Source organism: Oncorhynchus tshawytscha, linkage group LG07 (assembly GCF_018296145.1).
Source record: "Oncorhynchus tshawytscha isolate Ot180627B linkage group LG07, Otsh_v2.0, whole genome shotgun sequence".
Classification (NCBI taxonomy): domain Eukaryota; kingdom Metazoa; phylum Chordata; class Actinopteri; order Salmoniformes; family Salmonidae; genus Oncorhynchus; species Oncorhynchus tshawytscha.
Genome location: NC_056435.1, coordinates 74,704,685 through 74,718,904, shown reverse-complemented (window position 1 = coordinate 74,718,904; position 14,220 = coordinate 74,704,685). Strand labels below are relative to the sequence as shown.

The following is a 14,220-nucleotide window of genomic DNA, read 5'->3' as shown; positions in this document are numbered from 1 at the left end:
AGATGACCTCCACCAACAACTGGTGCCAGAAGCAGAAAGGGAGCCACTGGGAAAAGACATGAGGATATTTGTGATTGCATGGGACAATGTAGCATTCCACCAATCACATGGAATCACAAACTGGTTTGCAGCCCATCCAAGAATTGTTTCCCTTTTCCTCCCTTCTACTCACCTTTCCTCCCCTTTACTCCCCTTTCCTCCCCCCTACTTACCTTTCCTCCCCCTTACTCACCTTTCCTCCCGCCTACTCACCTTTCCTCCCCCTACTCACCTTTCCTCCCCCTCCCACCTTTCTTACCCCACAACTCACCTTTCCTCCCCCTACTCACCTTTCCTCCCCCTACTCCCTTTCCTCCCCCTACTCACCTTTCCTCCTCCTACTCACCTTTCCTCCCCCTTACTCATCTTTCCTCCCCCTACTCACCTTTCCTCCCCCTACTCACCTTTCCTCCCCCTTACTCACCTTTCCTCCCCTTACTCACCTTTCCTCCCCCTACTCACCTTTCCTCCCCCTACTCACCTTTCCTCCCCCTACTCACCTTTCCACCCCCTACTCACCTTTCCTCCCCCTACACATCTTTCCTTCCCCCTACTCATCTTTTCTCCCCCTTACTCACCTTTCCTCCCCCTACTCACCTTTCCTCCCCCACTCACCTTTCCTCCCCCCCTTACTCACCTTTCCCCCCCTTACTCACCTTTCTTCCCCCTACTCACCTTTCTTCCCCCTACTCACCTTTCCTCCCCCTACTCATCTTTCCTCCCCCTTACTCACCTTTCCTCCCCCTACTCACCTTTCCTCCCCCTACTCACCTTTCCTCCCCCTACTCACCTTTCCTCCCCCTACTCACCTTTCCACCCCCTACTCACCTTTCCTCCCCCTACACATCTTTCCTTCCCCCTACTCATCTTTTCTCCCCCTTACCTTTCCTCCCCCTCCCCCCTTTCCTCCCCCACTCACCTTTCCTCCCCCTTACTCACCTTTCCTCCCCCTTACTCACCTTTCTTCCCCCTACTCACCTTTCTTCCCCCTACTCACCTTTCCTCCCCCACCTTACCTTTCTTCCCCCTACTCACCTTTCCTCCCCCTACTCACCTTTCTTCCCCCAACTCACCTTTCCTCACCCTACTCACCTTTCCTCCCCCACTCACCTTTTCTCCCCCTACTCACCTTTCCTCCCCCTACTCACCCCCCACTCACCTTTCCTCCCCCTACTCACCTTTCCTCCCCGCTACTCACCTTTCCTCAACACCATTGAGGTGGAAAGTGTATGATCATCGGTCACATGACCAAATGTCCCTCCTGGATGCAGTGGATGCCGGCTGCAGGGACATCTCAGCTGAAGACTGCCAGGGGTAGATACGACCTGCCAAGCGTTTCTATCCAGGTGCAGAGACATCTCAGCTGAAGACTACCATGGGTGGATAAGGCCTGCCAAGCGTTTCTATCCAGGTGGATGTGTTGTTGAACCAAAGGCCATGTATGTTGGATGTGTTGTTGAACCAAAGGCCATGTATGTTGGATGTGTTGTTGAACCAAAGGTCATGTATGTTGGATGTGTTGTTGATCCAAAGGCCATGTATGTTGGATGTGTTGTTGAACCAAAGGCCATGTATGTTGGATGTGTTGTTGAACCAAAGGCCATGTATGTTGGATGTGTTGTTGAACCAAAGGCCATGTATGTTGGATGTGTTGTTGAACCAAAGGCCATGTATGTTGATGTGTTGTTGAACCAAAGGTCATGTATGTTGGATGTGTTGTTGAACCAAAGGCCATGCATGTTGATGTGTTGTTGAACCAAAGGTCATGTATGATGGATGTGTTGTTGAACCAAAGGCCATGTATGTTGGATGTGTTGTTGAACCAAATTTCATGTATGTTGGATGTGTTGTTGAACCAAAGGTCATGTATGTTGGATGTGTTGTTGAACCAAAGGCCATGGCCAAAGGCCATGTATGTTAGATGTGTTGTTGAACCAAAGGTCCAAAGGCCATGTATGTTGGATGTGTTGTTGAACCAAAGGTCATGTATGTTGGATGTGTTGTTGATCCATCCAAAGGCCATGTATGTTGGATGTGTTGTTGAACCAAAGGCCATGTATGTTGGATGTGTTGTTGATCCAAAGGCCATGTATGTTGGATGTGTTGTTGAACCAAAGGCCATGCATGTTGGATATGTTGTTGAACCAGGGGCCATGTATGTTGGATGTGTTGTTGAACCAAAGGCCATGTATGTTGGATGTGTTGTTGAACCAAAGGCCATGCATGTTGGATGTGTTGTTGAACCAAAGGTCATGTATGTTGGATGTGTTGTTGAACCAAAGGTCATGTATGATGGATGTGTTGTTGAACCAAAGGTCATGTAGGTTGGATGTGTTGTTGAACCAAAGGCCATGTGTGTTGGATGTGTTGTTGATCACGCAGCAATTTCATGTTGCTAATAAAGCTTTTACTGCAGCAATTCTGTCACTTACTATTTTTTCCTACTGTACATTCTATAAAGTAAAGTCACTTTTAGATAGTATGTTGCCAAAAATGCACACATTCGACACTCAACCAAAAAATGTAGAGTGGTTTACAGTAAAAGGAAACTGAATTACAAAAAACAATGGATTTCATATTGTCTATTGATGTAGGTAGAACTGAAACATGACAAGTAATGCAGTTTTTGTAATGACATCAACTGTTAGTATTTTGAAAGTCATTGTGCTATGATTGACTACTGTATATGTTCCTCTTCTATAGAAAACATGTGCTAGTGTTTTGACTGAATGATTAGATATTGAGTTGGGTTTGCCGTGTTTTGATAGAGTTAGTGTATGTAGAGAGTTTTTTTGCATTTAAAATGTAGAGTTGGTATTGAATTAATAAAATGTGGTTTTGAGCAGAAAATGTACTATTTGGCTAATTGAGTGACATATGTGTGTTATGAGTTTAGAAAAAGTATCTCACGTATAGGTAAACCCTTGTTAGCGATTGTAAAAACTGTAAGAACAAATTCTTATTTACAATGACGGCACATCTACAATGACGGCCTACCAAAAACATGCATCCAGTTTGCAACAATTACGGCCTACCTAATGCATTACAGTTGGCAACAATGAGGGCCTACCTAATGCATTACAGTTGGCAACATTGACAGCCTACCTAATGCATTACAGTTGGCAACATTGACGGCCTACCTAATGCATCCAGTTTGCAACAATGACGGCCTACCTAATGCATCCAGTTTGCAAAAAGGCACTAAAGGAAAACTGAAAAAAATGTATGTTATGTCCTGAATACAAAGCACTAGGTATGCGGAAAATCCAACACAACACATCACTGAGTACCACTCCTCATTTCGGAGCATTTCAGTGCTAGAGGCGTCACTACAGACTCTCTGGTTCGAATCCAGGCTGTATTACAACTGGCCGTGATTGGGAGTCCCATAGGGCAGTGCACAATTGGCCCAGTGTCGTCCAGGTTTGGCCGGTGTAGGCCGTCATTTTTAACTGACTTGCCTAGTTAAATAAAGGTTAAATACATTTTTTTAAAGCATGGTGGTGGCTGCATCATGTTATGGGTATGCTTGTCATTGGCAAGGACAAGGGAGATTTTTGGAATAAAAATAAACGGAATAGAGTTATGCACAGGCATAATCCTAGATGAAAACCTGGTTCAGTCTTGTTTCCAACAAACACTCAGAGACAAATCCCCCTTTCAGCAGAACAATAACCTAAGGCCAAATATACACTGGAGTTGGTCAGAAGAAGTTGTTCCTCCCAGAAGACATTGATGGTTCCTGAGTGGTCTAGTTACAGTTTTGGCTTAAATCGGCTTGAAAATATATTGGCAAGACTTGAAAATGGCTGTCTAGCAATGATCAACAACCAATTTGACAGAGCTTGAATCATTTAAAAAAAAGTATAATTTGCAAATATTATACAGTCCAGGTGTGCAAATCTCTTAGAGACATACCCAAAAAGACTCACAGCTGTAATCGCTGCCAAAGGTGATTCTAACATGTTTCGACTCAGGGGTGTGACTACTTACATAAATTAAATATTTTTGTATTTCATTTTCAATAAATGTTCAAACCTTTCTAAATGTAATCCATTTTGAATTCAAAATGTGGAATATGTAAAGGGGTGTGAATACTTTGTGAAGGCTCTGTAACTGTTCCACATCTGTATTATGAGTTTCTCTATGAATCGTCCATTTCACATGTGGACCAAAGTGTTCACGCTGAGTTGACCTGAGTTAACTGACTCAAACCAATTTTATTCTCAAAAGCGTGTTACAGCACCATGCTACTTTCCCCCACCCCCTCTCTCTTCAGAAACCTTTAAGTTGAATTTAGAATTTGCAGCCGTGCCATATGCTTCCAGTTAGTAGCACAGCGTCCTATCAGACACGACAGGGTGTTTGATGACTGTAGGAGCAGAGGAGAGGGTTAGGAAGACAGATGAAAAGCTACAGAGATGTTATCACATCTCTAATTAAAAAATAGCTCATTCTCATTACAATTCATTTGTCGCTGCAGCTAACTTTAACCCTAAGCCACTGATTCAGTTTCAGACCGGTCGCTTTCAGGCCTCGGTTAGTGAGACTCCGAGACAGATTTAATGATTCCTCCTGACTCCTCCTTTCATCCTAAAGTTGTTTTTATGTTTTATTTTCTTTTTCCACAAAATAAAACTTTTCTTTCTCTATCTCTGATTTGTGTTCAGGAAACGGGCGTACACCAAGGAAGCGGTGTACAGCGACAAGTTACAGCATTACAGCACAGGAAGAGGTAAGTTCACTACCACAGCACCATGTACTACAGACCCTGGTTAGATTCCAGGCTGTATCACAACCGGCCGTGTACGCCGCCCTATGGGAGTCCCATTGGGCTGCGTACAACTAGCCCAGTGTCGTCCGGGTTAGGGTTTGCCCGGGGTAGGCCGCCATTGTAAATAAGAATTTGTTCTTAACTGACTTGCCTAGTTAAATAGGACAAAACACATATCAATTGTCCATCATGTTCTATCATTTAGGGCAAAACAGTCCCTCAACGTTCTAAATGACCTTGACTGACACCCTTGATTGACACTCAGCCTGGTTCGATCACAAACACAGGCCACATTAAGGGCAAAACCAACCCTTCCATGTCCTTCGCGTTTTACTATAGAGGGAAAAAAACACCCCTTCTGATTGAACATTGAGGGCTAAAACATCCCTTTACACTTTCTAAATGACATTGCTTGACACTCACCTCTCAGAGTTGTAACCGTGATTGAACCACACACAGTTCTATCATGCTGAGTACTAAAACAACCTGTTCTAGCATTGAAGGAAAATACACCCCTTCCTGATCCGACATAGAGGGCAAAAGTCATCCCTTTCCTGCTCTAAGTAACATTGACTGACACTCATCTCTCAGGGCTGTGTAAGCTAACCATGATTGAGCCAGGGTCCTATCACTCTTTGGTCATTGACTGACACTGTAAAGTTGCCTAAAGCAAGGCAAGCAAACTCCTTTGTTTTGCTGAAATTGAGGGAGAGGCTGTTGTCCTGGCACCACAATGCCAGTTCACTTTCCTCCTCCCTATAGGCTGACTCGGCGCTGTTGGTTATCAGGCCTAAAACATTGGTGTCGTCGACGAGTTGATGTCATGCAAAGCCATGCAGTCGTGGGAGAACAGGGAGTACAGCAGAGGGCTGAAGACACACCCCATGGGGGACCCTGTGTTAACCTTTTGCGTGTAGGGGGCAGTATTTTCGTTTTTGGCTAAAAAACGTACCCATTTGAAACTGCCTATTTCTCAGCCCCAGAAACTAGAATATGCATATAGTTGTCAGATTGGGATAGAAAACACTCTAACGTTTCCAAAACTGTAAAAATATTGTCTGTGAGTATATTGCAGGCGAAAGCCTGAGGAAAATCCAATCAGGAAGTGCCTCTTATTTTGAAACCTCTCTGTTCCTATGCATGCCGATCCTCCATTTAAAGGGATATCAACCAGATTCAACCAGATTTTCTATGGCTTCCCTAAGGTGTCAACAGTCTTTAGACATAGTTTCAGGCTTTTGTTTTGAAAAATGAGCGTGATGGATAACATTGCGTAAGTGGATAGGTGAGTTTTGCGCAACTGAGTAAAGCCGCCATTGTTCCTCCCTCTGTTATTGAAAAATCTACACACTCGGTTTATATATTATCGAATATATATTTTAAAAACAACATGAGGATTGATTATAAAAAACTTTTGACATGTTTCTGTGGACATTATGGATATTATTTGGAATATACGTCTGCGTTGTCATGACCGCTCTTTCCTGTGGATTTCTGAACATAATGCGACAAGTGTTTGTCGCATTATGTTCAGAAATCCACAGGAAAGAGCGGTCATGACAACGCAGACGTATATTCCAAATAATATCCATAATGTCCACAGAAACATGTCAAAAGTTTTTTATAATCAATCCTCATGTTGTTTTTAAAATATATATTCGATAATATATAAACCGAGTGTGTGGATTTTTCAATAACAGAGGGAGGAACAATGGCGGCTTTACTCAGTCGGTATTTTGGGTATAAAAATAATCTTTATGCAACAAAGGAACTTTTGTTGTGTAACTGGGAGTCTCGTGGGTGAAAACATCCGAAGATCATCAAAGGTAAACCATATTTTTGATTGCTTTTCTGATTTTCGTGACCTAGCTACTTAATGCTTAGTGTACATAATGTTATGTTGTGCTATCGATAAACTTACACAAACGCTTGGATTGCATTCTCTGTAAAGCATAATTTCAAAATCTGAGACGACAGATGGATTAAAACAAAAGGCTAAGCTGTGTTTCCTATATTGCACTTGTGATTTCATGAATATGAATATTTTTTAATATTATTTGACTGTGGCGCTATGCTATTCAGCGGTTGCTGATGACAATTATCCCGCTACCGGGATGGGTAGTGTCAACATTAAGAGTCAATCCTCACAGCCTGTGATCTGCCCATCAAGAACTCCAGGATTCCAGTTGCAGAGGGTGGTTTCCAGACCCAGGGCTCTGAGCTTGGTGACAAGCTTGGAGGAAGCAATAGTGTTGAAGGCTAAACTGTAGTCAATTAACAGCATTCTCACATAGGTGTTCCTCTTGTCCAGATGTGTTTTCGACTGTGTGAATAGCTCTGGAAATGTCATCTTCTGTAGATCTGTTGGAACGGTAGGCAAATTAGAGTGATCCAGTGTGCTGGCCCTGATGTGGGCCATGACCAGCCTCGCCAAGCATTTCATGATGACCGGGGTGAGTGCGACGGGCGATAGTCATTTGGGCATGTCACCTTGTTTTTCTTGGGCAGTGGGCCGATGGTTGTCTCTTTGAAGCGGGGACTACAGCCTGGTACAGGGACAGGGACCGGTTGAAGATGTCAGAGAAAATGACTGCCAGCTGGTCAGCACACACTCTGAGGACGCGGCCAGGGATGCCATCTGGGCTGGCTGCTTTGTGAGTTTTCACTCTTTTGAGAGTTTTCCTCACATCAGCCTTGGAGAGCGAAAGCACCTGGTCACCCGGAGCAGCGAGAGTCTTCCTGGACTGCTCGATATTGTCTGCCTCAAAGAAAGCATAGAATGTTTTAAGCTGGTTTGGGATGGAGGCTTTGGTGGGCACCACACAGGTGGATTTTCCTTTGTTTTCTCTGGTAGTCCTTGCCACATACTGTAAGTCGTGAGTCTGAGTTGTCGAACATCAATTCAAGTTTGAGTCTATATTGTCTTTTGCGGAGCTTGTACCTGCATGCGGTGTGCCATTTCTCCCCCGGTCAAACCCTCAGAAGAGTTGGCATTCACAGTTGGTTGTATCAGAGGCTATCTTATGGAGATTTAAAGCCATTAACATAAGTGGAGAAATAAAATAAGAAGATGTTAGAGAGACGGCAACAGCGCTAACCACGCTTATCATCAAGCAATTTGAAGGCAAGGGAAAAACAGTGATAAGTGTTCCTATTCAGCTTGTGTTTTCCCCCCCACTCTCACCCGCTAACTAATAATAATGCTCAAGAATAGATTATGTCCGATCTTTTCTCTTCAGGATTTGACAGACAGTTTTATAATTACTACTCATTGGTAGAAAACTACCCACTTTGGAAGAAACAACTCCACTTTGATTCTTCTTGGTTGAAATGCTTAAGGAGTGTTTTTTTTCCACCCTGGCTGTTGGTAATGGAGTCACAAACTGTGATGAGTGGTGCACTGAATGGGAAATGAACATGCAACACCTAAAACTATAAAGGGGTAGTTCAGGGATTTTACTGAAATTATTGGCACGCTTGATAAAAATTACCCCAAAATACTATTAAATAAATCATTCAAATACCAAACTATATTGTAGGTACCAAAAATTAGAAAAGTATATTTTATACCAACAAAATTGGTCAGAGAAAGAGATTTTGTTTAACAAGTAATAAAACAAATTCTCAAAAAGGTAGGTGTCAAAATTGGCACCTCTGTTTTCAATAATTCCGCCCCTTGCTCCCGCCCCTTGCAAGGATAACAACACTGGGCCTTTTTCTAAAATGTTTTATGAGACTGGAGAACACACAGTCTTTCCAGATCCGTGATATCCTTTGTCTGTGCTTATGGACTGTCCTCTACAATTCAAACTAGAGAATGACCGATATGGATTTGTTGGGGCCGAGGAGGCTGATGGACGATATTTTAGGTCAATATTCAATATCATTACATTTTAACATTTTTATGACAAAATATCCCGGAGTCATGTATGCGTTAATGCATAAATTTTAAAATCAAACAATTAATGACTGTTTTTACCAATCTAACTACATAACATTTTATTTAAATTGTAAATCTCTTCATTAACTGAGTAAATGAAGATGGTATAGGCCTACACACAATACAGGTGAATGCATATTCAATAGGAGTGTGTGCCTGCATTTCGTTATTGAGCTTGTTTCGGAGACTATGGTGCTACTGTACAGATGGCAATCGTTTTGCCTTCCATTTGGGACCTAATCAAATCAAATCAAATGTTATTGGTCACATACACATGGTTAGCAGTTGCGAGTGTCACGAAATGCTTATGCTTCTAGATCCAACAGTGCAGCAGTATTTAACAGGTAATATCTAACAATTCCACAACAAAACCTAATATCTAACAAATTCCACTACAAAACCTAATACACACAATCTAGTAAAGGAATGGGATGAGAATATATAAGTATAAAATATATGGATGAGCAGTGACAGAGCGGCTAAGATGCAATAGATAGTAAAGAATAGATAGCGAAGGATACATTATACAGTATATGAGATGAGTAATGGGAGATATGTAAACATTCTTAAAGTGGAATTATTATTAAATTATTATTATTATTATTATGGAATTATTAAAGTGACCTAATGACCATCAACATTTGCATAGAATCATCACTCCAGCATGTCACACTTGTATGGAAGGACCTCCTATAGGCACTGCTGTTAGTTTGTAAATATAAAATAACATATATTCAATGCAAATGGGTCCAACGTAACGTCATGATTTGTGATCACGGATGCTTATGAAATAAGTATTTTTTTCAGCTCTCAGGATGCATAACAAAATTAGAAACAGTTCTATTGGCGAGTTCAGCTATCTGTCAAGAAATGGCAGGGTGCAACTTGATCTTACTGCTACGATTGGATAGAGCGAGGCTGTAACTCCACTCCCTTTCACATCTCTCTCCATCGCTCATATCACTTGCTGCAGTTTACTGCTAGTATGAAAACTCACTCAATGGCGTTGACATTGGCTACCAAGATATAAATGTGCATAATAAAATGAAATTGACAAATCAGTTACACAACTGAATGCATTCAACTGAAATGCGTCTTCTGCATTTAACCTAACCCCTCTGAATCAGAGAGGTGAGGGGGGCTGCCTTAATCAACATCCACGCCTGGGATCAATTGGGCAGATCACGCAAGGGCAGATCGGCAGATTTTTCAGTCTTACCAGCACTGGGATTCGAACCAACAACCTTTCGGTTACTGGCCCAATGCTCTTAATCTCTAGGCTACCTGCTGCCCCTCATATCTAACAAGGAGAGCGAGGGTAGGAAAAAATATGAAACAACGATGCACATTATGTCTAAGAGTTTAATCTGCCCATAGTTTAAGTGAGAACGTACAAACACACACGCTGATCTACAGTTTACATGGTCCATAAACATGCTGGATGATTCTTAGGTAGCTAAACCTATTGCCAAACTGTATTTGGCCATTTTAAAACACTTCCTTCTTTCCCTATTAGGACAATCATCTAATCTATCAACTGTCAATGTATGCATATGATTGCAGCTGGTCAGATTGGCACACCAGTATATAGCTAACGTTACAACGCAAGTTGATTTTCCATTGCTAAAAATTGTGCATGTTCAAATGATAACCAGCTAATGTTAGCTAGCTACATTGGCTATTAGCTCCTATCTGATATCTTATCACCATGTTTATCTAGCCAGCTAGCTAGCATAGTAGCTAATATAGCTAGCTAGCTAACATCGCAGATGAAAAGGTTAGCTAATTATTGTAATCTTTGCTAACAGATCACATAGCTAGCTAGCTTTCTTATTTCATGCATATCCTGGCACGTCGACACAAGCCTTATTATTAGTGAATTAACTAAACTAATATTTGCAACAGGAGTTTGATTTTGGTCACTGTGTCAATTCATCCATTTCTCAATCTGTACCTTTCTGCTGGAGAATGAGCTAGCTTGCTGCTTGCTGCTGATTTTCCCAGCTATGCATTCCTCAGCATTGTGCAGTGCTCATGGCCAGGCGGTGAGGGGTGGCTGGCATAGCAGCATTTATGCTATGTAAAGGGACTATCAGCAAAGCTGATAGAGAAGGTCCAATAACTGATAGACTAGAAAAAGCGAATATCGGCCCGATATATCAGCTCGGCCGATTAACGGTTGTTCTCTAATTTCTCACCACAGGTTTTCAATGGAGTTTGGAGACTGAGATGGCCATTGCAAAATGTTGATTTTGTGGTCAATTAACCACTTATTTGTGGATTTCGATGTGTTAGGGTTCATTGTCTTGCTGGAAGATCCCTTGCGGCCAAGTTTCAGCCTCCTGCAGAGGTAACCAGCTTTTTGGCTAATATGTCCTGCAGCTTGGTCAAGTTCATGATGCTGTTGAACATATCAAGGGCCCCAGGACCAGTGGAAGCAAAATAGCCCCATAACATCAAAGATCCATCACCATATTTGACAGTAGGCACAAGGTACTTTTCTGCATATGATTCTATTTTTTGACACCAAACCCACCACTGGGGTGCGTGGCTAATGAGGTCTATTTTCATGTCATCTGACCATAGCACTGCCTGGAGTTTGCCAAACGGCATTGGCACTTAGATTGGATCCGGTGCTATGGTCAGATGACATGAAAATAGTCACAAGCACATCAACAGCCATCCATAAACATCACACACACACACACCCACCCACTTCCAAAGGCATCACAAACACACACACACACACACTAATGGATCTACACACATCCGCTTGCCACCATATATGTAGGCCTATGCAGGAACATGTACACATGTGCAGGAACATGTACACATGCATGCACGCACGCAGGCACACACACACACCACAAGCATCTGTCACCATTTATCAACACGCGTTCACTGACATTCACCCACTCCCACACAATACATATTTAGTAAATGCCAACATGCAACATGTATCCAGAAATGTCCATATGTCAGCCACATGCACACACACACACACACACACACACACACACACACACACACACACACACGTTTCCTTTATCCAGAAATGAGTTGTCTCAGCTGCTGTTTGTGCTCCAGCATCTGGTTTGTGCTCCAGCATCTGGTTTGTGCATGAATAGACAGACAGCCGACTGTATGTCCACCATCTCACATAGATAGTGGACAACTGGAGGTCGGAATGCGCGATTAATTAGAGCCGATATCAAGTTTTCATAACAATCGGAAATCGGTATTTTTGGACACTGATTTTGCCGATTAACAAAAAAATATATACAGTGCCTTGAGAAAGTATTCGGCCCCCTTGAACTTTGCGACCTTTTGCCACATTTCAGGCTTCACACATAAAGATATAAAACTGTATTTTTTGTGAAGAATCAACAACAAGTGGGACACAATCATGAAGTGGAACGACATTTATTGGATATTTCAAACTTTTTTAACAAATCAAAAACGGAAAAATTGGGCGTGCAAAATTATTCAGCCCCCTTAAGTTAATGCTTTGTAGCGCCACCTTTTGCTGCGATTACAGCTGTAAGTCGCTTGGGGTATGTCTCTATCAGTTTTGCACATCAAGAGACTGACATTTTTTCCCATTCCTCCTTGCAAAACAGCTCGAGCTCAGTGAGGTTGGATGGAGAGCATTTGTGAACAGCAGTTTTCAGTTCTTTCCACAGATTCTGGTCTGGACTTTGACTTGGCCATTCTAACACCTGGATATGTTTATTTTTGAACCATTCCATTGTAGATTTTGCTTTATGTTTTGGATCATTGTCTTGTTGGAAGACAAATCTCCGTCCCAGTCTCAGGTCTTTTGCAGACTCCATCAGGTTTTCTTCCAGAATGGTCCTGTATTTGGCTCCATCCATCTTCCCATCAATTTTAACCATCTTCCCTGTCCCTGCTGAAGAAAAGCATGCCCAAACCATGATGCTGCCACCACCATGTTTGACAGTGGGGATGGTGAGTTCAGGGTGATGAGCTGTGTTGCTTTTACACCAAACATAACGTTTTGCATTGTTGCCAAAAAGTTCAATTTTGGTTTCATCTGACCAGAGCACATTCTTCCACATGTTTGGTGTGTCTCCCAGGTGGCTTGTGGCAAACTTTAAACAACACTTTTTGTGGATATCTTTAAGAAATGGCTTTCTTATTGCCACTCTTCCATAAAGGCCAGATTTGTGCAATATACGACTGATTGTTGTCCTATGGACAGAGTCTCCCACCTCAGCTGTAGATCTCTGCAGTTCATCCAGAGTGATCATGGGCCTCTTGGCTGCATCCCTGATCAGTCTTCTCCTTGTATGAGCTGAAAGTTTAGAGGGACGGCCAGGTCTTGGTAGATTTGCAGTGGTCTGATACTCCTTCCATTTCAATATTATCGCTTGCAAGTGCTCCTTGGGATGTTTAAAGCTTGGGAAATCTTTTTGTATCCAAATCCGGCTTTACACTTCTTCACAACAGTATCTCGGACCTGCCTGGTGTGTTCCTTGTTCTTCATGATGCTCTCTGCGCTTTTAACGGACCTCTGAGACTATCACAGTGCAGGTGCATTTATACAGAGACTTGATTACACACAGGTGGATTGTATTTATCATCATTAGTCATTTAGGTCAACATTGGATCATTCAGAAACTGAACTTCTGGAGAGAGTTTGATGCACTGAAAGTAAAGGGGCTGAATAATTTTGCACGCCCAATTTTTCAGTTTTTGATTTGTTAAAAAAGTTTGAAATATCCAATAAATGTCGTTACACTTCATGATTGTGTCCCACTTGTTGTTGATTCTTCACAAAAAATACAGTTTTATATCTTTATATTTTTCATGCCTGAAATGTGGCAAAAGGTCGCAAAGTTTAAGTTGTTCGAATACTTTCGCAAGGCACTGTAGATATATATATATATATATATACCTTATATTTAAATATATATATATTTACACTTTTATTTAACTAGGCAAGTCAGTTAAGAACATATTCTTATTTTCAATGATGGCCTAGGAACGGTGGGTTAACTGTCTTGTTCAGGGGCAGAACAACAGATTTTTACCTTGTCAGCTCCGGGATTCGTTTTTGCAACCTTCCGGTTACTAGTCCAACGCTCTAACCACCTGCCTTACATTGCACTCCACGAGGAGCCTGCGTGGCAGGCTGACTTCCTGTTACGCGAGGGCAGCAAGAAGCAAAGGTAAGTTGCTAGCTAGCATTAAACTTATAAAAAACAATCAATCTTCACATAATCACTAGTTAACTACACATGGTTGATGATACTACTAGTTTATCTAGCGTGTTCTGCGTTGCATATAATCAATGCGGTGCCTGTTCATTTCTCATCGAATCACAGCCTACTTCGCCAAACGGGTGATGATTTAGCACTGTCGTTGCACCAAACCTAACCATAAATATCAATGCCTTTCTTTAAAATCAATACACAAGTATATATTTTTAAACCTGCATATTTAG

General features: G+C 42.0%; 1 protein-coding gene across 1 annotated transcript in view; it reads left to right on the top strand.

The window, feature by feature from the left end:
* Positions 1 to 14,220, top strand: part of LOC112227388 (ephrin type-B receptor 1-B) — a gene marked incomplete at its 5' end in the record, with an annotated part of 170,651 nt that overhangs the window by 125,453 nt on the left and 30,978 nt on the right. Inside the window, one exon of the mRNA XM_024392262.2 lies at positions 4,710 to 4,774. Coding sequence (XP_024248030.2) covers positions 4,710 to 4,774 — 65 coding nt within the window. The remainder of the gene's footprint in view (positions 1 to 4,709; positions 4,775 to 14,220) is intronic.